At 33.7% G+C, this 21,454-nt stretch overlaps 1 protein-coding gene across 1 annotated transcript in view; it reads left to right on the forward strand.

The window, feature by feature from the left end:
• The window catches only part of LOC136068248 (DNA mismatch repair protein MLH1), a 30,781-nt gene extending 20,942 nt beyond the window's left edge, over positions 1-9,839 (forward strand). Inside the window, exons 8-12 of the mRNA XM_065775158.1 lie at positions 1,390-1,555; positions 3,605-3,766; positions 4,591-4,765; positions 6,064-6,227; positions 9,561-9,839. Coding sequence (XP_065631230.1) covers positions 1,390-1,555; positions 3,605-3,766; positions 4,591-4,765; positions 6,064-6,227; positions 9,561-9,605 — 712 coding nt within the window. The 3' untranslated portion in view covers positions 9,606-9,839. The remainder of the gene's footprint in view (positions 1-1,389; positions 1,556-3,604; positions 3,767-4,590; positions 4,766-6,063; positions 6,228-9,560) is intronic.
• Positions 9,840-21,454: the final 11,615 nt, after the last annotated feature.

Here is a 21,454-nt window from a genome sequence, read left to right on the forward strand (position 1 = left end):
CAATCCATCATGATGGGTTTTCCCGGATTTGACTGAACAATGGAATCCACCACTGAAGGTTGTTTTCCTTTTGCCTCCATGGCTACCAACCCGTTAAGAGTCTAGTTTTAAAAGCCCTCCATTCCCATCGCTGTTGGCCCTCCGATATAACCACTGATTCCTTATTATTCATAGCCCCATATTCCAAAACTGTAATATACATGCCCCTAGATTTCCTGTGCTTTTGAAACATCAAAGCCTTACCCACTTCTCAATGTATTTGAATAAAATTCTGATCCGGTGGCAACACCTAGACTTCGGCCATTGAAGCACACAACCAATGTATCCCCTCTTTTTTTTTTTTTGATAGGTAATATAAGAATTATTATTGATGAAAGTTGAAAAAGAAACATACAATGTGTTCATGAGTATGAACACAGCAAAGCACAAAACAGAACACAACATAAAACAATCAAGAGACTAAACTAAGAGAAGAAAAAAACTGAACAATAGAAGAACATTCTGTAAAACCACAGCACCAAGACCAATCAAAAAGACTTCTCTGGCACAGGCCTATTAACTCAACTAATGACTTCTTAGAATCTTCAAAGGACTGACAATTACGCTCCATCCATGCAGTCCACATCAAACATCCTGGAATTAAGTTCCAAATATCTGAATCATGTTTCCCAAGCCAATGATTCCAACAAAATAATAATTCCCCTCTTTGCCCAATAAAATGTTATTCATACTCTTTTTTCCCCTTTCAATGATCTTCAATTTATAACTGTTCACCTCATACAATAAAATAAATTTAAAGAATTTGGATTCACCTTGAAACAAATTTTCTGCCTCCTCTTGTTTAAATCTACAGTACTTTATTTATATGTAAAAAGAATGTATTTTGTTTATAATACAAGACTCCTTTAGGTGATTATTTATCCCAGTATACTTGGGTGACTTATTTTCCTGATTTATATAGTTTTATTACTTATCAATATGTGTGTGTGTGTATAAGACTCCTTTAGGTGCTAATTGAAAGACCTATTAAAATACCAAGAACACACATTTTGGACCAGAGCTTTAGTTTTGCAGTATGCATTTTATCAGTACACTTTAGCCACTGATACTCTGCTGCATAAAAAAACTATTTGCTGATGTACTTGATTCTGATTCTGAAGAATCAACTTTCGCATTCCTTCCTATTATCAAGTTTTGTTTCTTATTAAAAATAAATAAATAAGGATCAACTTTTGCATTTCTTTTACTGAGTTACTGTTGTAGTTATTATTATTATTATTCATTGGTGTTGGAAGCACTAGGTGCTAGATATGTGATTTCCATGCCTCCCTGAATTTTTTATCTGTTATATGATTTACCTGAGTTTTCTATGTTTCTATACACGGACAGCAAGGAGCTTATGTACCAGCAAGTTCTGCGCCGGTTTGCCCATTTTAATGCAATACAATTAAGTGATCCGGCCCCGTTGTCTGAGTTGATTATGTTGGCATTGAAAGAAGAGGATTTGGATCCTGAATGCAATGAGAATGATGACTTAATAGAGAAAATTACAGAAGTAACTTACACTCTCTTTAGATCTACTATGTTTTATGCTCATTATCTCTCTCTCTCTCTTTGCTTCAATAAATTTGCCACCAAATTCTTTGAAACATTTGATTCCATATCAATTGTCTGTCACAAAGGGATTAACGTAGTTCAGCTTAATGGCCTATGTCCATAATGGGAAAGCCCTAAGTGTGACGCAGGACAATTAGAACAAAATGAAACAATAGGAAATAAAGGGGTATGACTTAAAAGTCAGGCCTGGCTTAGAGTTAACATCAAGTGAGAAAACCACTAGAAGTCAGCACCTAGTGTTGAATTGGAGTCAGCACTAGACCAATGAGACCAAAATGCCATTTTTTTTTTTTCATTTGATCAAAATATTAACTAACTCTTAAAGGAGTACAATAGTTTGCTTATAAAGGATTGCTAAACCCTAGTTCTAATTGGCGTAGGAAACCCTAATTTTTTTATTACAAAATTTAACCTTGCCTCCAAATATTATACATTGATAGCTTAATAAACTATTAGGACCTAAAACATAAAAATACAATTGACTTGTAAACATAAATAATACCAAATAAAAATTTTCTTGCATCTCCCGCATCAGAGTGACTACATCTTTACTACACAGAATTGTGTGTATTACAGTGATCCCAATGAAGGGTAGATATAGTATACTAACCTAAGTTAAAACACAAATCAACCTTAGGACTGTGGTACGTCAGGATTGCAGTACAAGTGTTGCAGTACTAGTGCAATGAATGTGGACTAATATCTTTAACAAATATCACTCGTTTATCTTTTGGGAATGTCACTTGAAGTTATCTCTTATTGGGCTGTCGAGTTCACTTGTTTCTGTTCTCTCTTTTGACTAGTGCTATATCATTCAATCAAGTGTTTTAGCACTAGTGCAGTGAATCTGGAGTAATTTCTCAAGACTACTGATTAGTGACCCCTGAAGTAATTTGAATGATGTTAGAAATAATGTATTGCACTATTTAAATTTTCTGCTATGGTTTTCTTGGGAGTGCTAATATTTTCGATTATTGAATATAGTTATGTTTATATGATATTTTAGATGTTTAGACTCATTGAGGATGGTTTGCTACAAAATCCCTGGTTTAGATTGTTGCTCTATTGGCATTAAGCCTGGTGTTAATTTGGCAAGTCATGTATCTGGACGTTATGGATTTGGTTCGTGTGATCTACAATGTCTATAGAGTATTTCTCAATCATAGAGTAAGAGTCTTTTGAGGATGTGAGCTTTCTTCCAGATTTAGGAGCATATTAGAAAAAGGAGGCAGAAACCATTTCTATTTACTTGAATGTTTTCATTATTAACTTTTAATTATTATTATTATTATTTTTATTTTTTATCATCTGAATACTCTTTTCCTTGCACTATAATTGATTTTAGGTCCTGATAAACCATGAACACTGTGGCTGCTTCTCCCTGGATGCCATAGGGAGATCAAGTCACAGGTCTAGTAAATGGTTCAATCTCAAGAGAATATAATTGTTAGACTTATGGTTAAGTGATTAAATTCATCATTTCCTAATAGTTTAAGCTTTTGGGACAATCGGTAATTTAACATGGTATCAGAGTAGGAGATCCTGAGTTCGATCCCCTGGTTTTACTCTACCTCCCATTTAAAATGTTAAATTCCCACTTGTTGGGCTCTCACTTATTAAGAGGAAATTTAGGCCCACAAGTGAGGGGAAGTGTTAGACTTATGGTTAAATGATTAAATTCATAATTTTCTAATAACTTAAGCTTTTGGGACAATCGGTAATTTAACAATAATGTTATGTGATCACAAGAAAATAGCCGGTATTAATATGCTCCCTTGTTACTACCCTTTGTTGTCCTACACAAATTAAAGAGGTTCATACCCCTTGTACCTAGTTTGCATGGCACTGATGACTCTTATATCAATCATGAATGCTGGTAGAACATTTTTAGCATAGATTTCAAAGTGGTTTCTACAAGAAAATTTCTCTTTTCATTAGCCATATTTGATTAACTTTCAACTGATATTGTCTTTTGATGCCTCACCAGATGAATACTGAATTGCTCAGGCAAAAGGCTGAAATGTTGGAGGAGTATTTCGGCATTCATGTTGATGTACATGGGAATTTGTCTAGAATTCCAGTCATACTTGACCAGTACACACCTGACATGGATCGTGTTCCTGAATTTGTACTTTGTTTGGGCAATGATGTAGGTTCTAAAGTTTATAGTTGCTTATTCTTTTATGGTTTTAGTAAAATATAATCTTTTGTATGATGATTCTTGATCTGAAAGGCATTTTCATTTTCTGCTCTGAGAAGAATGTTACCTCACCACCCACACACTTGGAAACATGTACTAACACACATGTTCATGTATACAGACACATATGCACTACACTTATACTCGATCAGTGTTTATAATACTTGTCTTGTGGAATATTTTTGGGGCTGGTATGCATATTGGTGAGATAATCTTATAATAAATGGCTGTGAACAAATGGGGACTAATTCCACTATTACCTAGGGGAGCTCACTTATTATGGTATCTTTAATGGAAGTAGTTACCACTTTATATAGTGTGTATTATTGAAGTGCTCACTGAATCATTTAGTATTTATTCTTAATTTTTTCGACATTATACAGATGGTTTCTTTCTTTCTTCATTTTTTACTAAGTTTGCTCTGTCTGTGTCATTTGAAAATAGTTTGATATCACTCTTACCTTTTCTTGGAGTATGTGGACGTAGATTAGGGATGCATAGTGCATGGAATAATGGAGGGTTTTTTTCTTTTATTTTCCTTTTGGTGTTGTTGTTTAACCTTTTTAATAAAGCCTCTGAGTGATGATCAGGAAAATGTCTAATGCTTCTCTAACACCTTGGACACTTAGCTGACCTTATTTTGTCATTTGATGTCTGCTGCAAGACTAGATTTCAATAGACAGGCCACTACTTTGCACAACTAATGCAATTGAAATGAGGCTATTGGGTACTCCTGCATCAGTTTGGCTTACTATGACTTTTTTTGTTTGTAGGTTGACTGGGAGGATGAAAAAATGTGCTTTCAAGTAATTTCAGCTGCTCTAGGAAACTTCTATGCGATGCATCCTCCTATGTTACCTAACCCATCAGGTGATGGTTTGCAATACTACAAAAAGAGAAAACCTCTCAGGAATCCTGAAGATGAAGAAAATACCTCTAACAATATAGGTATGACTGTTCACTGCTGGGTTTTCTTAGTGTGTCTTTTTTTTTGTTCAAAATAACTAAACATTTTATTTTATAACGCTTTCGATTGTGTCACATTCCATGGTTTTTGAGAATTAGTTCTTTGTGGTTTTGGCTATCCTTCCATATTTTTTGTTTGCTAAATAACTAAAAAGTTTTATTATATCTCATTATCTCCTATTTCAACCCAAGACCCAAGACCCCAGCATCACAATTCCAAGTGAAAAGAAGTATAAATATCTCCATACACTAGGTGCTAGCTAATGAGCATGGTCTCACTTACTATGGTTGTGAGAAATAGTTCCTTGTTATATTACTTCTTCTCTCTCTCTTTGAGATGTTAATGATGTGGTTGTGGTTTAGATGAAACATTTGAAATATGCTTAATTTTTCCATTATTAATTTGCTGAGCTTAGAGTGGCAGTAAAATTAATGTTTGTTTCATGTAAACCTTTGCTTATTATGGTGAGAGAGAAGTGAGCCTGGTAAAGAATTATCTTTTTGATAGGTAATAAAGATATTTTATTAAAAAAGGAGAAAAAAAAAAATACAATATAAGAATCAAAGGAGTATACAGGTTGTATACCTTTAGATTTTTAGTTACAAAGCAAGTACTTTCAGGAGATCATGGAGTGTAGAAGGTCTATCGGATGTTAGGAACTCACTAGGGTCTAAGAGAATTCTATGCAAATGAATGGGCATGAAGGAGAATTGAATTGATTCAAGGTAGTCACCCTTCGAGAGAGCTTCCTTGCCGTTACACTCTTACTCTTCAGAAAAACCCCTAAAAAAAGTAATCTTCATTGAAAAATATGATTTATAGCACAAAATTAGGTTAGGATCAATATATAGATTTTTCTAATAGTTTGCCATGAAAAAATTCCCCTTAATTGTGGGAAATTCGGACCTATCCAAAACAGCCGGCGATGGTTTTTTTTTTTTTCATGAAACTCAATTTATTTATTTTTAAAATGTTTTAGGTTTACATTGAGAGAGATATAGTAAATATATAAATATTTTATATATATAAGAGATAGTAAATCAATTGTTTTGTTTTTATCATCTGGATTAGGGACATAAGTGATGCAGTATCTAACTCAGCATTTATCAATAATTGGCTTTCTATTTGGAATTAAAATTTCAACCTTACAATATCATTTGTCCAGTAAAACACGGGAAATTTTCTTGCACAACCCCTCGTGGGGGCCATTACAACTTTCTGTTTTTTCTCCCCATATCATATAGAGCTCCAATCTTATAGTACTTTGTGGTGGTTTCAGAGGATGATGCCACAATTGAGGATGAAATGGAGCATGAACTACTTTCAGAGGCAGAGACTGCATGGGCCCAACGTGAATGGTCAATCCAGCATGTCTTATTTCCATCCATGAGACTCTTTTTCAAGCCACCTGCTTCCATGGCTACAAATGGAACCTTTGTGAAGGTAAGTTTTATCTCACAAAGGAGCATTCTATCAAATACTGCAAAGAAATATTTATCTATGATTCTATGGGGAAAAATGCCCACATAGCCCCTAAACTTTATAGTAGTGGCCAAGACACCCCTTGAATTATTATATTGACCAATTTACTCCTTAAACATTTCACACTTGTCAAATCAATACATCAGTTAGTTTTAACGTTAAAACATTAATGGAATAGGCATGTGAGACGCACATGACTTTAAAAGACAAACTCAATTCCAATAATTTGAAGCCCGATAGAAAGAAGAGAGACTAGATTGTTTGACCGGCAGAGCGGAGAGAGAGAGGAAGTAGAACCAGAACCTCATCTGCGAATTGAAAGTCCTACAATTATGGAACCAGCTGTTAAAGATCAACACAACAACACATAGCAGCAGTCCGCAGATAATTATCAACACAGTAACAGATTGCAGCAAATTAAAATACAAATATTTTTAGCTTATGTATATATTTAAATTTCAAACTCTATGTTTATCCAAAACTCTTCATATGTATCTGTACTGGACAACTCCGTAAATGAGTCAATTATAAATTTAAGCCTTAACTGTATTATGGTAAGACAACTTGTTTTCAACATTTATATAAAAAAATAGCAAACCCATCATGAATTGTAACAACCAAGCCCCATTACAGCACTAGCCATATTACTCTCAAGCATTTCAAACAGTTGTATAGCATACTCAAAAGCATTGCATTTTGCATATGTGTTCACTAGAACACTGGCCACATAAACAATTGCAAAACCAGTTTTGAAATGGGCATTTCACAATCTTCAAGAATCATACGAATGATTGGACAAGTAATTGATGAACCTTTGCAAACAAGCTCACATAAACCCCAACCCCAAAAACTAAACCAAACCAAGAAATTGCAACAGAAACTTGCCTTTAAAGGATTGGAAAAGAGAGAATACTTGAAAAATACTTGCATTAGAAAGGAAAAAAAAAAAAAAATATTTGCTGTTGGACGACGCAACAGAACTACCAGGACACCGTTGGAACACGGAAGGGAAGATGGAGGCAGGATAAAGAACTTGGCACCATGCTACGGTGGATCTGGTTCTACCACCCTCGTTCCCTCTCCTCTCAACCAGTCAAACTGATGCAGTTCATTTTTAAATCTATCTGTTACTAGCTTCTATTGTATAATAAGTAATTTCTTGTTTTACTTATAATAACGTTTATCACTTGTAACTGAAAGTTAGTTAGCTGATAGGTTGTTAGTGATAAATGCAATAGCCTATTAGTTATTTAGAGAAGTTAGTTAGGCTTTGGCCAAATCACATGGTAGCCACATGGTGGGTTCTTGTAACTAACTCAGCTGCTTGCTTATTTAACTATAAATAAGCAAGGCTGTCTTCATTGTAACTAGTTGAATTTGAATTTAAGAAATCTACCTATGAAGTATTATTCCAAGAGTGTGTCTCTTGAAGAGCTAGTTTATTCTTTCTTTTCTCTAAGCAACTTAGGGCCCGTTTGGTACTGCTGTTTAAACAATAGTTTTCATTGTTTAAATACTATAACACTTTTTAATACATACGTATTTCCATAATACTTAAACAACGTTATTAGAAATCTCTTACCAAATGAGCCCTTAGCTTTCTATAGCTTTCTAAAACATTTTCCTCCATCACAGACACTCTAGTCTCTCTTTTTTCTTCTTTCTGTTAGGTTTCTTTGAAACGGGATTTCACATGCATCTCTCACGTGTCCATTCCGTTAGTGTTTTAACGTAAACTAACTAATGTATTGATTTGGTAGGTGTGAAATGTTTAAGGAGTAAATTAGTCAATATAAAGTTTCAGGGGGTGTCTTGGTCACTACCCCAAAGTTCAAGGGGTGTGTTGGCATTTTTTCCGATACTATATGCAGTAGACTGCTTGCAACAAACCACCCTCAACTACTTTTTTTCCCCTAGTTAACACCACACTTCAAGATTAATTTGCAGTGTTCATCCCACCACCAAAATTTAGTAAAATGTTCACCCAAATCAGTCCACTAATTTTTTAATTTCAACATTTGACCTTGAATGTTGTATGGATGTTATTAATTTATCTTGAATTAGAGTGTTGATTGCAAAAAACTTTTAATTTAGGATGAACATTGCAAATAACCCGTCATGATCTAAACCTACCTAAACCTATATCTCTATATATCAAACCTTACACAAATTTATTCCTACACAAATATACAGAGCAAAACTACATCTTAATAAGGATGTTTGTCAAAATATCTCCATAATAAAATCTCAATTCTACAAAGTCCCTACCCTTAAAAGATTCTAGATAGAACTTCACAATGACTAAAGAGTCTCCAATGTACAATGAAAAGTTCCAAATACTTAATGAACAGTTATTTGCGATTAAATGAATAGTTGATCACATTAAATCTCCCATTAAAGCTCTAAATCTAAATCTGAAAATGCTTGAATGGGGTGGGCTTGACATTTCAATAACAAATACATAGTACTCAAATGGAAAGTCCAAGCTAACATATGAGTTTTTGTATTTTTTTTTTTTTTTTATATCATAGAACTAAGCACTGAAATTCTAGATATTTTAATGTAGCAATAATGAGAAAAGATATTTCTTTTGAATCCATTGAATTGGACTAAAAACAAACATGGTCAATTAAACTGATACATGAAGAGTTAAAGATATCTTTCAAATAATATATACATAAATATTGGTTTACAGAATGATTTTCTTTCAAACACTAGTTTAGGTTGTCGAACTCCTATACATAAATAGGTAATCAAACAAATCATGGTCAAGCATGTGGCACATTGATTGCATGTACAGTCCCGTGAGTGGACATTGGCAACATATATTAAACCCCTGTTGATAGAGCCAGGTCAAACCAGTGCGAACAAATGGCCATATATTATAGAGAAATACTATGTCCATAACATTTTCACAATAAATCCTTAGTGGTAAGTTGTTATTGATTGTTATGAGTGGGCAAAAAAAATAATTTAAATTGTGGATTCAAATTAGAATTAATAATAATTTACCACTTGTAATTTGTTGTGAAAGTGTTGTGAAAATGTTGTGAACGTAACACTTCTCATAACCCTATGGACAGATCTAGACACTACAGCCAACTAAGTTTCAAATATAAATACTTGTTTTTTAAATAAATCATAAATCATTTTGCTATCATATGTATTCAATTCAGAATCTAAAGATTGCAAACACATTAGCAACGATGCTGTGGACGGTGGGAGTGGTGTTCTTTTAGTTGTCTATTGTCTTTCTAGCAATGGAAAATGATGCATGACCCCTGCTTTTTACAGGTAGCTTCACTGGAGAAGCTGTACAAGATTTTTGAAAGATGCTGATGACAATTAGTTTTGTTCAGATCTAACTCATGAGAGAGAGAGTTTTGGTATATATATATCTCTGTGATTGGCTTATGATGTAGGGAGTTTTGGTAGCTATGGTTCGCTATGTTGGGATTTCCTTGTAAGTTTCATTTAATAGGAAAAAAACATTTTGGACCTCGTTTATTGAACTTACTTGCATCCTGTTCGTGTATGATATAAAATTATAACATTACAATTACTTTTCTTTTTTGTGTGAATAGTGAATACTAAGATGTCATCAATTAGTATTAATTTGTCGTGAAAATTGTAATTTCATATGAAATTGTGGTTTGTTATGATTTGTCACTAGTTTGCATTTTATATCTCCAGACCACAATCATTTTTTCTTTTTGATAAGAGTCTATGACCATAATTTGAGTGGTGAAACATTTCACCAATTGTAAATGTTTAACATAATAATAAAATTTCCTATAAAAAAACACAAAAAAAACCCCGTTAATATTGTTGCAATTTGCCTCTTAGCTGAGGGGCATGCCCATGGTGATTGGGTGAGTTCGGAGTCGGAGTCCACTTAGGGCAGAATTCCTCATCTTTCCCAAGATTTCAATTAACTTTAGAAATTATTTCACCCTTGAAGTTACGACTTGGAACATGTGGTTTTAGGTACGCAAACTATTTCACAAATTTTTTACTCAATTGTGATGCCTCAGACTATGAGGGATTGTTTATCACTTGTGCATGAATCTATAATTTTTTTTCTTCATCACTTACACTCTGTCATATCATAGTTATGACATAAAATTTGTGTAATAGTTTTTTTTTTTTGGAACCCCACCACATATTACACATAAGTGACTTGGAATGAAGTGTGACACTTAGTTTTAATTCTTAAAGAGACAAAATTTAGAAAAACTTATATTTTTTAAAGGAAAAAATTTGGCTCCAACCACCAATGGGAAAATGATGTCACATTAAGTGCAATGCATATAGTAAGTACTAATATTATCATCCTATTGGTCTCTTTTAAATGTCCAAGCACTTTGTGAATGGGATAGTGCCAATTAAGCGTGAGAACATACAAAATTACTAAACAAAAAATTTATAACATCAATCCAAGCAAATTACATGGGTTGGAGGTCCAACGAGTTCTCCGGCCATAGTTCCTATGCCAAAGACCTCCCAGCTAGTTATGGCAATCAAGGATATCGGGATTACATTGAATGTTGATACGTTTCCAAATTCAAAAGAGTCCATGCATCTTACTTTGATAATCTTCTCTTTTCAAGTCAAGTTAATCAAAAAGAATCTTTAATTTTTGAGATATTAGACGCTTTGATAATCCTGTTAGCATTATAGAGGGAGAAAATATATCCGGAAATTTATGTGAAAAATCAAGTGCTAATCCCCTAATTTTTAGTGATGAAAATTTAATTTCCCCTCCTTTGAAGATCCCACGTGACAATAAAAAGAAAACCCATCCTCTGGCCACGAGTCTCCACAAGTTTTATGTGACCTCTCAATCTCAGAAGGTAAGTTGGAAACGTTTGCCTCAAAGTGGCCCTACTCCTAAATCTCAAACAGGTGGTGACCTTTGTTATAAAATATCTAGTCTAGCTATTGATGACCAAAATGAGTTACCAAAAACACGCAGGCCGGTTTCTCAAGTTGATAGGGAAACCAACCTTATTTTGGCAATGGCTGTGTCTTATCCCTACCATTAGCAATGAGTCTCTTATGTTGGAATTGTTAGGAGCTTACGAACCTACAAACAATTTAGGAGCTCGGGGACTTGGTACGGGCACAAGATCCTGTAGTCGTGTTCATGGCTAAAACATGGTTGGATAAAATTAGGCTAATTGGTTTCCATGGTAAGATAGGTTTTGGTGGTAAGTTTGGGGTATCTCGTATTACACGGGGTGGGGGATTGGCATTTTTTTGGAAGAGGGATTTTGACCTGCATATAGAAGATTCTTCTCCAAACTTCATTGATGCTATCATTAATGAAGGGAAAGAGGATGCTTGGAGGTTCACAGGCTTTTAGGGTATTTATGAAACACAGAATCATATTGAGAGTTGGAATACTTTAAGACGGCTGCATCCAAAATTATCTTTACCATGGCTGTGTGCAGGAGATTTCAATGAGATTGCAAATTCACATGAAAATATGGTGGTCATCTTAGACTGACTAAACAAATATAAGACTTTCGAGATATTGTTGATGAATGTAGCTTTATGGATTTAGGCTTCGTGGGAACAAAATTTACTTCGTACAAGAATTATCCTAATGGGGGTACTATTTGGGAAAGGCTTGACAGAGTAGTGGGTACTCAAAATTGGCTATCTGTTTTCCCTGCTACCAAGGTGGTAGTTTTGAAATGTGGTACTTCTAACCATAAATCAATAATTATTCATCCTTTAGGAATTCCGATGAGGAGATAGAGACCTTGGAGGTATGAGCAAGTGTGACTAGAAGACGATGGTTGTTATGACACTGTGGCTTCGACTTGGAGGGTTAACAACTTAATAGTATGGGATCTCCTATGGTTAATGTTGGAAAAATTCAAAATGTCAAAAAAAACTTACGGTGGTGGAGCAAAAATTTGTTTGGCAATATTACACGGCTATTGGTGGAAAAGAAAGAACTACTGAAAAAGGTAGAAACTATGGTAGTGAGGGGAGGTAATGTTGATCGTGTGTTGCAACTAAAAAATGAGATTAGTTACTTGTTAATAAAGGAGGAAAAGTTGTGGCACCAAAGATCTCTGTCCCATTGGATTAAATCATTAGATAAAAATACAAGTTTTTTTTTCATACTAAGGCTTGTCATAGATTTCGGCGAAATCACATCCATGGGCTTCTATAGACACTTTATTTTGTACCCCTTACAACTCGAGTTCCCATTTCCCAATGATGATATCACTCAGAGGCCGGGTTGATTTAGGACTCAATGTTGTGAATTTTTAGCTTGAAGGATGTTTTGATGAGAAAAACGTACATGAAACCCTAAATATGTGCACGCATACTTTAAGCATGTGCATGCATACATTGAGCATGCGTATGCATACCTAGATGTGGCAAAATGGGCGGGTTGGGTCGAGTTCAGGTAAGGTCAATCAGGTTGTGGGTCGGGTCGGGTTGACCCGCATTTTTCAAACAAGTTTTTTTTTTTTTTTTCAATTACAAAAACAAATCAATGACAACCTATTTAGAGAGAATGAATAAAATCAATTAAACAAATGAACTGCACTTAATACCACTTGTTAATATCCTTCCAATTTGGACAGTTTTGAGCATGACAAAAATTATTTATAGTCATAAATACATGATGGAAAAAGTCTTCAATGTTAATAGTTCACTGTCAAAATGCATATAATTACAAGTTTATATCTTCAAAAAGAGATAGATTTTAAAACAAACAAAACAAGTAAGCCAGCAAACTAGCAAGTTATTGGTCTTCTTAAGTGCACATGTTCCTGTTGCATTTAAAATAATAGTAAAGTTAGATTACTTAGAAATATAAACTAAACAAAAAAAGATTTAAAAATAAACATAACATATTAAGTAAAGAAGAATAAGTAAATATTTTATAAGAATTACACCTCAATCTCAATTTATTCAATGTTGGGAGCAGATTCAGCACTGTAAATATTCATATCTATAAATTGTAGCTCAAGTTGGCCAATTTCGTCAGCATCTTCATCTACAATACAATATTTTAATATAACTTAATGTACCTTGAAAGCAAATCAATAAAGAATTAAAATTGTATAATTATGACTATAAAAAAAATTAAATTACCTTCAAATCCATATAGCCAACTTTTAGTACACAACGTAGTTTCCACATTCTCAGGTAAAAGGCGTGATCGATATGGAGTAAGAATTTTTTTCCCAGTGCTAAAACTTGATTCAGAAGCAACAGTGGTTATCAAAATGCTCATGAGATCTCGTGCCATTACAGAGAGCTCTGGAAACCGATTGTAATGCTCTTTCCACCAAGAGAGAACTTCCAACTTTGAATTTTTCTTTTTGTTAAGTCTAGGCTCTTCTAAATACAAGTCCAGTTGCGATTTTTTTTTTTTTTGTTTTTTTTTTTGTTTTGGCACCACGACCACTTTCATAATGATCAAATTCCTAATCATTAAAAAAAATTGCAATGAAAAATAATACCATACAACATTACAATCTTTATTATTAAAAAAACATAGCACAACATATACCAAACAAAATGCAATTCACTTACATCATCTTCCTTATCTTCATCATCATCATTAGGATCATCCATTTTTTTTTTTTTTTTTTTTCAATTACAAAAACAAATCAATGACAACTTGTTTAGAGAGAATGAATAAAATCAATTAAACAAATGAATTGCACTTAATGCCACTTGTTAATATCCTTCCAATTCGGACAGTTTTGAGCATGACAAAAATTATTTATAGTCATAAATACATGATGGAAAAAGTCTTCAATGTTAATAGTTCACTGTCAAAATGCATATAATTACAAGTTTACATCTTCAAAAATAGATAGATTTTAAAACAATAAGCCAGCAAACTAGCAAGTTATTGGTCTTCTTAAGTGCACATGTTCCTGTTGCATTTAAAATAATAGTAAAGTTAGATTACTTAGAAATATAAACTAAACAAAAAAAGATTTAAAAATAAACATAACATATTAAGTAAAGAAGAATAAGTAAATATTTTATAAGAATTACACCTCAATCTCAATTTATTTAATGTTGGTAGCAGATTTAGCACTGTAAATATTCATATCTGTAAATTGTAGCTCAAGTTGGCCAATTTTGTCAGCATCTTCATCTACAATACAATATTTTAATATAACTTAATGTACCTTGAAAGCAAATCAATAAAGAATTAAAATTGTATAATTATGACTATAAAAAAAATTAAATTACCTTCAAATCCATATAACCGACTTTTAGTACACAACGTAGTTTCCACATTCTCAGGTAAAAGACGTGATCGATATGGAGTAAGAATTTTTTTCCCAGTGCTAAAACTTGATTCAGAAGCAACAGTGGTTATCAGAATGCTCATGAGATCTCGTGCCATTACAGAGAGCTCTGGAAACCGATTGTAATGCTCTTTCCACCAAGAGAGAACTTTCAACTTTGAATTTTTCTTTTTGTTAAGTCTAGGCTCTTCTAAATACAAGTCCAATTGCGATTTTTGTTTTTTTTATTTTTTTATTTTTATTTTTTTGTTTTGGCACCACGACCACTTTCATAATGATCAAATTCCTAATCATTAAAAAAAATTGCAATGAAAAATAATACCATACAACATTACAATCTTTATTATTAAAAAAACATAGCACAACATATACCAAACAAAATGCAATTCACTTACATCATCTTCCTTATCTTCATCATCATCATTAGGATCATCCTCAGCATCGCTAGTATGACTAGAACTCCCAATAGTAGATGAAACATTTGTAGTGACCATAGGCTTGGGGCATTCATATTTTGAAAAAAAGCTTATACAATGTAGTCTCAATGCTTTTCACCTTCATTTCAGCAATGTGCTTAATTGACTCTATTTTCTTAAAAATAAAGTCCACATAATCCAACTTATACCTTGGATCAAGAACAATGGTACAAGCTAGCACCACACTATAACAATTCTAATATTTGTCAAATTTACCTTTCATCTATTTTGCCATTTTACTAATAAATGAATCTTGGCTCTCCATTTCTTCAAGTAAGAGCAATTCAATTTGAGACACTTCTTGAAAATTTAGATTTGCTGTAAGGTAATCAATTCCAGAAAATAGAGTTGTAATGTCATTGAAAGGTTTCAAAAACTGAGTTATCCTTTCAACTCTATTCCATTCATCCCTTGATGGACAATGCTTGAAATTAGCATCTTCCTCTACTAAACGGTTCAACACAGAACGATATCTCTTAGCATTGTCAATCATGTTATATGTTGCATTCCATCTTGTACACACATCTAAACGTAAACCCTTTGTCTTCTTCATACTAATTATCTTGGCACATTCATCAAATCTGCACATTCCACTCTCTGATCCTTTAAGATATTTCATAGTTTCTCGGATTTTAATCACTGGGTCATTTATTACTTTCAATCCTTCTTGAACAATAAGATTCAATTTATGAGCACCACAACGCACATGAAAAAAGATACCATCACATAACAATAAACCCCTCTCATTAAGCTTTTTCGTTATGAAATCTGGGCAATTATCATTATTAGATGCATTATCTAAAGTAATGGAAAATATTTTCTTCTCAATACCTCATTCTTCCAAGAAACTTAAAATTTTCTTTGATCCAAGAGTTCCTGTGTGTGGAGGTGGCATATGACAAAAATTCAAGATGATGTTTTTCAATTCCCAATTCTCATTCACATAATGTACCATAAGACAAATATATCTTTCACTTGTAACAAAGGTCCGTAAATTCGAAGTCAAACATATTGTATAAGGAATTGATTTCAACTTATTTTTAACATCATCCTTCTCCTTCTTGTAAAGTTTTAGAACAACAGCCTTTGAAGTATTCTTAGAAATATGTTTAACATCTGAATTTAGATAGCTAAAAACTTTTCTAATGCCCTCATACTCAACAAAGCTAAATGGTAAATTATGTTTAATAATAGCCTCCGCTAACATCTCACGAAACTCTTCTTGAGTTATCTTGTTTTGTAACACTCTACCCTCTTCTTCACCATCTTGTTTTACTTCATTTTGTTTTAAGCATTTGAGAAGATGGCGATGCAAGTTTGATGTTCCATTATGACTATCCGCCAAAAAAAATTCCCATTCCATTGACAAGTAGCCTTAATTAATCCTTCTTCATCAATAGGCAATTTCACAAATTCAGTCCAAACTGAAGAAGTGTGTTGTTTTTTTTTTTTCCCTGAAATTTTTTTTGGTTTCTTAAACTTTGATTTTGAATTAACTTTTAAAAATGGTGAAGGATTAATAGAAGTATCCATAATTACAACATCATCATCACTTTCCAAATTTACAGCCGATGAGGCCACTGTACTCTAATTATCAAAGCAAAATATATAATTAAAATTAAAATTCTTGTCTATTTAAAATATCTAAAGAAACTATAAACATAAGACATTCATCCAAATGACAATGAGTCAATGACATTTTCATTTTTTTCAACAATCAAACACACAAACAATTAAATATAATATTAGCAGAGCAATATACTATATTATTATTGCTAAATCATAAACTCATAATATTAAAAAAATCAATCCAAAAACTAAAAGCATTAAGGGATTTAAGAGAATGATGAAAATGATTTAACTTACCTTCACCATAGTTGATAATTTGTGGTTGTGCTCCTCTTAAATGGGTTTGCAGGTGGCGAGATTTAGGCTATGTAGCCTGTGGGTGGCGAGACTAGAGACAGAGAATTGAGAGAAGTGAGAAAGTAAAGTAGTGGAGAAGGGCAGAGGCGCAAGACATCAAGAGAAAGAGTAAAGGAACTGAACTGAGGAAGCTTTGGGGCTCTTTGTGGTTTGGATTGTCATGTTTCAACTTTCGGGTTTTTGCATTGTGCCTTTGGCTTTGGACAATGGACAACAGCTAGTATAGAATGAGATTTTTTTTTTTTTTTTAATGGTTGTCTTGACAGCCTTGTGTTGTCTTGTCTTATTCTCTAATGTCATGTCCGTGATTTGTGAAAGTTAGCTCTTATTGGTTATGATGACTAATGAAGCTCAAATAGTCATTCTCTCATGTCATGTCTTGACTATAGTTTTACTTGTTTATAACTTTATATCTATAATATTATGACTATTAGTTTTGGTACTTTGTGCACTTAGTATCATGTCGTAGTTTAAATATTTTTTTTTAGCAAATTTGTTTTAACAAGTAGGGTCACGGGTTATCCGGGTTAGGTCGGATTGACCTGCAAAAAAATTGGGTCGGGTCACGAGTTAACCTATTTTTGCTTTGGGTAAAAAAAAAAAAAAAAGGTTCGGGTCAAGTATTTTTCGGGTTGGGTTGGATCGGGCCAAAAATTCTGACCCGTATTGCCATGTCTACGCATACCTCATGTATGTGCCCACATGAAGGGTTCCAAAATACCTGTATGGAAGCTTTTTTGATGTAAAATCTTGTAGAGTGAGTCCTACATTGAGTGGGAGCCACCCTACACCCATCTATGATCACTATAAAACGAACTTGTTTAGTTTTCATATTTGGAGCATGATAGTTTGTTAAAATTGTTGTTTTGATTGTGGTTTCTGGAAATGAGTTTCTGGGCTTGTATGCAGGCATTTACTTCATACATATGTATGCATACTTGAGACATGTGTACACATTCCTTGTGTATTCACATGGATGTTCATGCCCAAAAACCTAGAATTAGGGTTCTTGCCTACTTTATTCATTTTGCCTAAGTTTTGTCACGTGTTTAGTCTTGTTTAGCTTTGTTTTCACATGTTTAGCATTCGGGTTAGTAGAATAACATGTTTTATTTGCTTATTAATAATTAGGATTTATGTGCTTTGAATAATAGCACGAACATGCATAGAACATGAATATGCATTGATGCATAGGTGTTGTGATGTAGTGCGATAAATGAGGTAAGTCATGCAAATGAACATAAACATGCATTTGATTGTTTAACATGAGTTGGTGATAAACATTATGAACATGCTTAATTTATGCCATGATACTATGTTTGAATGATTGAATATGTTTAATGATAATGCCTTGTTGATGCTTCGGCCTTGTGATATACTATATGTGCTTTGAATAATAGCACGAACATGCATAGAACATGAATATGCATTGATGCATAGGTGTTGTGATGTAGTGCGATAAATGAGGTAAGTCATGCAAATGAACATAAACATGCATTTGATTGTTTAACATGAGTTGGTGATAAACATTATGAACATGCTTAATTTATGCCATGATACTATGTTTGAATGATTGAATATGTTTAATGATAATGCCTTGTTGATGCTTCGGCCTTGTGATATACTTGTTGCTTTTGGATAAATATGAATATGATGATATGTCATGCTAGATGAATGATAAGGTCTTATGCAATGTGGGAAAATGTGGCATGATTGGATGTTAGATGCATATTAGGGTGTGTGTGTGAGTTTAGATAACCTATTAGAAGACCCTTTGATGAGACTAGGATTTGGAACATAATGAGTGTAGGTCGAACCATGGGTTAGGAGGGGTTGGGTGCCTATAACACCTTTTCATCCCCAAACCTAAACTCCGAACACGTGCTTTGGTAAAGACCAGTCCTTCACATAAGGCGCTATACATATGGTTCCTAGACCTAATCTAGGTGGTAACTCTATTTTCACTATATATATAGCGCCCTAATGTGAAGGACTAATCTTCATTAGAGCACGTATCTAGAGTTTAGATATAGGGATAAGAATGTGTTAGGCACCTAACCCCACTCGAACCATGGGTTGGCCTCCATTTATTGCGTTCCTCATCTTAATCCCACCAAAGGGTCCTTTAATAGGTTACACACACACACACACACACACACACACACACACACACACACACACACCAAACCTACCTTAACATGCATCCAACATCCAATCTACCATTCATCTAAACATTGCATAACATACATTGCATATTCATAATCCACCTCTTCACATGCAACTCATCACATCCTAACATGCATCTAGGCATAGTACAAGTACACATCTCCAATCATCATCATAGCAGCAAGTATATCATCATATTCCTAAAGGCAGCAAGCATATCATATACACATTGCATCTACCAAGCATCCTATGCTCATCACAATCAATTATATTCACCATCTAATTCAAATGCATGCTCATGTAATTATGCATGACTTATCTTACTGCATCATCATCACAACACCTATGCATCAATGCATGATCATGTGATTATGCATATCCATATTGTTCATCTTGCACATAAACTCTAATCTTTAATCTAACACTCAAAGCATGTGAAGCATGTTATACTACTGAACTTAGACCTAATAATGTGTAAACTGACCTAAACAAAACCTAAAACATGCTTTAAAACCAAACAAATCATAAAGGGAATGAAAATAGACAATTTGGGTTTCTAGGTTGAACATGTGTGTGCATGCAAAAGCATGTGTATGCATGTTCGTGGAGATGCGTACACATTCATGAGTGTGCATACGCATCCCTACCAAAAAATGACTAGTAGGTAGCACACAAGAATTGCATCTATTATAAACCTAATATGCTTTTAATTATCAAAGCAGTAAACCTAATCTCATAGAAGATGATTAAAGCAATAAAAAATAAGCAACACAACAAAATGAAAGGGAATAGGTTAGACTCCTTCCTTAAATTCAAGGGCTCTCAAAGCTTGAATTTTGACCATTCCCCTCAGTCAATTTACAAAACAAAATACCCAGAAGATTTTTTTTAGAGAAACAAATACCCAGAAGGTTAGTAAGTCTAACTAGAAGACTTTGGACCAGAATAGGTCATAGCCAAGAAACTTTAGTTTTAGGATGCTCTTTAAAGTAAAACGTTTCTCTTGAATCACTTTTTGAGTAGATTCGGTGTGTTTTTGGGAAAGGGCCGTGGGGCCTTTTTATAGTGTTTAAAGAGAAGGGGCACGAGCCTTTATACTCATAATTTTTCTCTCTCGTGGTGCATGAATCTGATTGATGAGTTTCTCAAAAAATTTCTCTTTTATGTGTTCCCTTTAATCATGCATTTTAATATGTTTTAAGCCTTAAAAATGCTTGGGTTTTGTTGTGAGAAGGGTTAGATGAAAACCTTGTGCCTTAGGAAGGGTAGAAACATGTTTATGATTGGTTTTGATCCAAGGGGGCCAAAGAACAATGATGAACACATTCTGGGTTCACCATGCATATGTGGACTCGAGCAAGTGTACACATGCTTAAGTCTCTGTGTATGTGTGCTCGAGCCTATATGTGCATGCCTGCCTTTCAAAGCTTGCATACACATGTCTTAGGCTACATACACAGTTTTAAAGCTTCATGCATTCAATGCTTTTTTTTCACTTAGCTTTATCCAATATGGCTTTTATGCACTTGTTTCTGTCATTTTCAGGTTCTTCCCTATTTTCTCAAGAGAGGAACTATGAATTCGATTCGAGTTTAGTACAAGAAGCTCACACCCGAGACTAGGGCTTTGATTCGAGTGGTGGGCTTTGAGGCTTACGTCACTCACCTTCTCAAGAATACAACCAATAAGATACTGGTGCAGGCTCTTGCTAAGAGGTGGTGGGATACCACCCACACCATTCTCATTGCAAGCAGGGAGATGAGCTTGACTCCCTACAATTTCCATAGGCTGACAAGCCTAAGGAATGTGTCTTTCTACTGAAATTAATGGAAAAAATGGGCTTCAACAATCAATGTTTTAATCTTAGAATGCATCATTACAGTTTCTTATTCTATTTTGGTGAATGGTGAGCCTAAAGGCCATATCATACCTACTAGGGGAATTAGACAAGGGGACTTTTTGTCATCATATCTTTTCTTATATGTTCTAAAGGATTAAATGCTTTTATTCAATAAGCTATGAATGATGATAAGATTAGAGGTTATTCTTTATGTTTGAATGGGCCAAAAAATTTCTTTCTTATTTTTTGCTAATTATGGTCTACTCTTTTGTCGTGTTTAGATTAGTGACATTTAGATTATTCAAGAATTTCTGGAGTATGAGAAAGCAACGGGGCAACAAATTAACAAAGAAAAAATTACTCTTCTCTTTAGTAAGTCTGTCTCCTTAAATATAATAATAATAATAATAATAATAATAATAAAACTATCAAAACTCTTTTGGAAGTTCTTGAAGTAAAAGAATATGAGAAATATTTGGG

This window comes from Quercus suber, unplaced genomic scaffold, assembly GCF_002906115.3.
Source record: "Quercus suber isolate HL8 unplaced genomic scaffold, Cork oak 2.0 scaffold_106, whole genome shotgun sequence".
Classification (NCBI taxonomy): Eukaryota; Viridiplantae; Streptophyta; class Magnoliopsida; order Fagales; family Fagaceae; genus Quercus; species Quercus suber.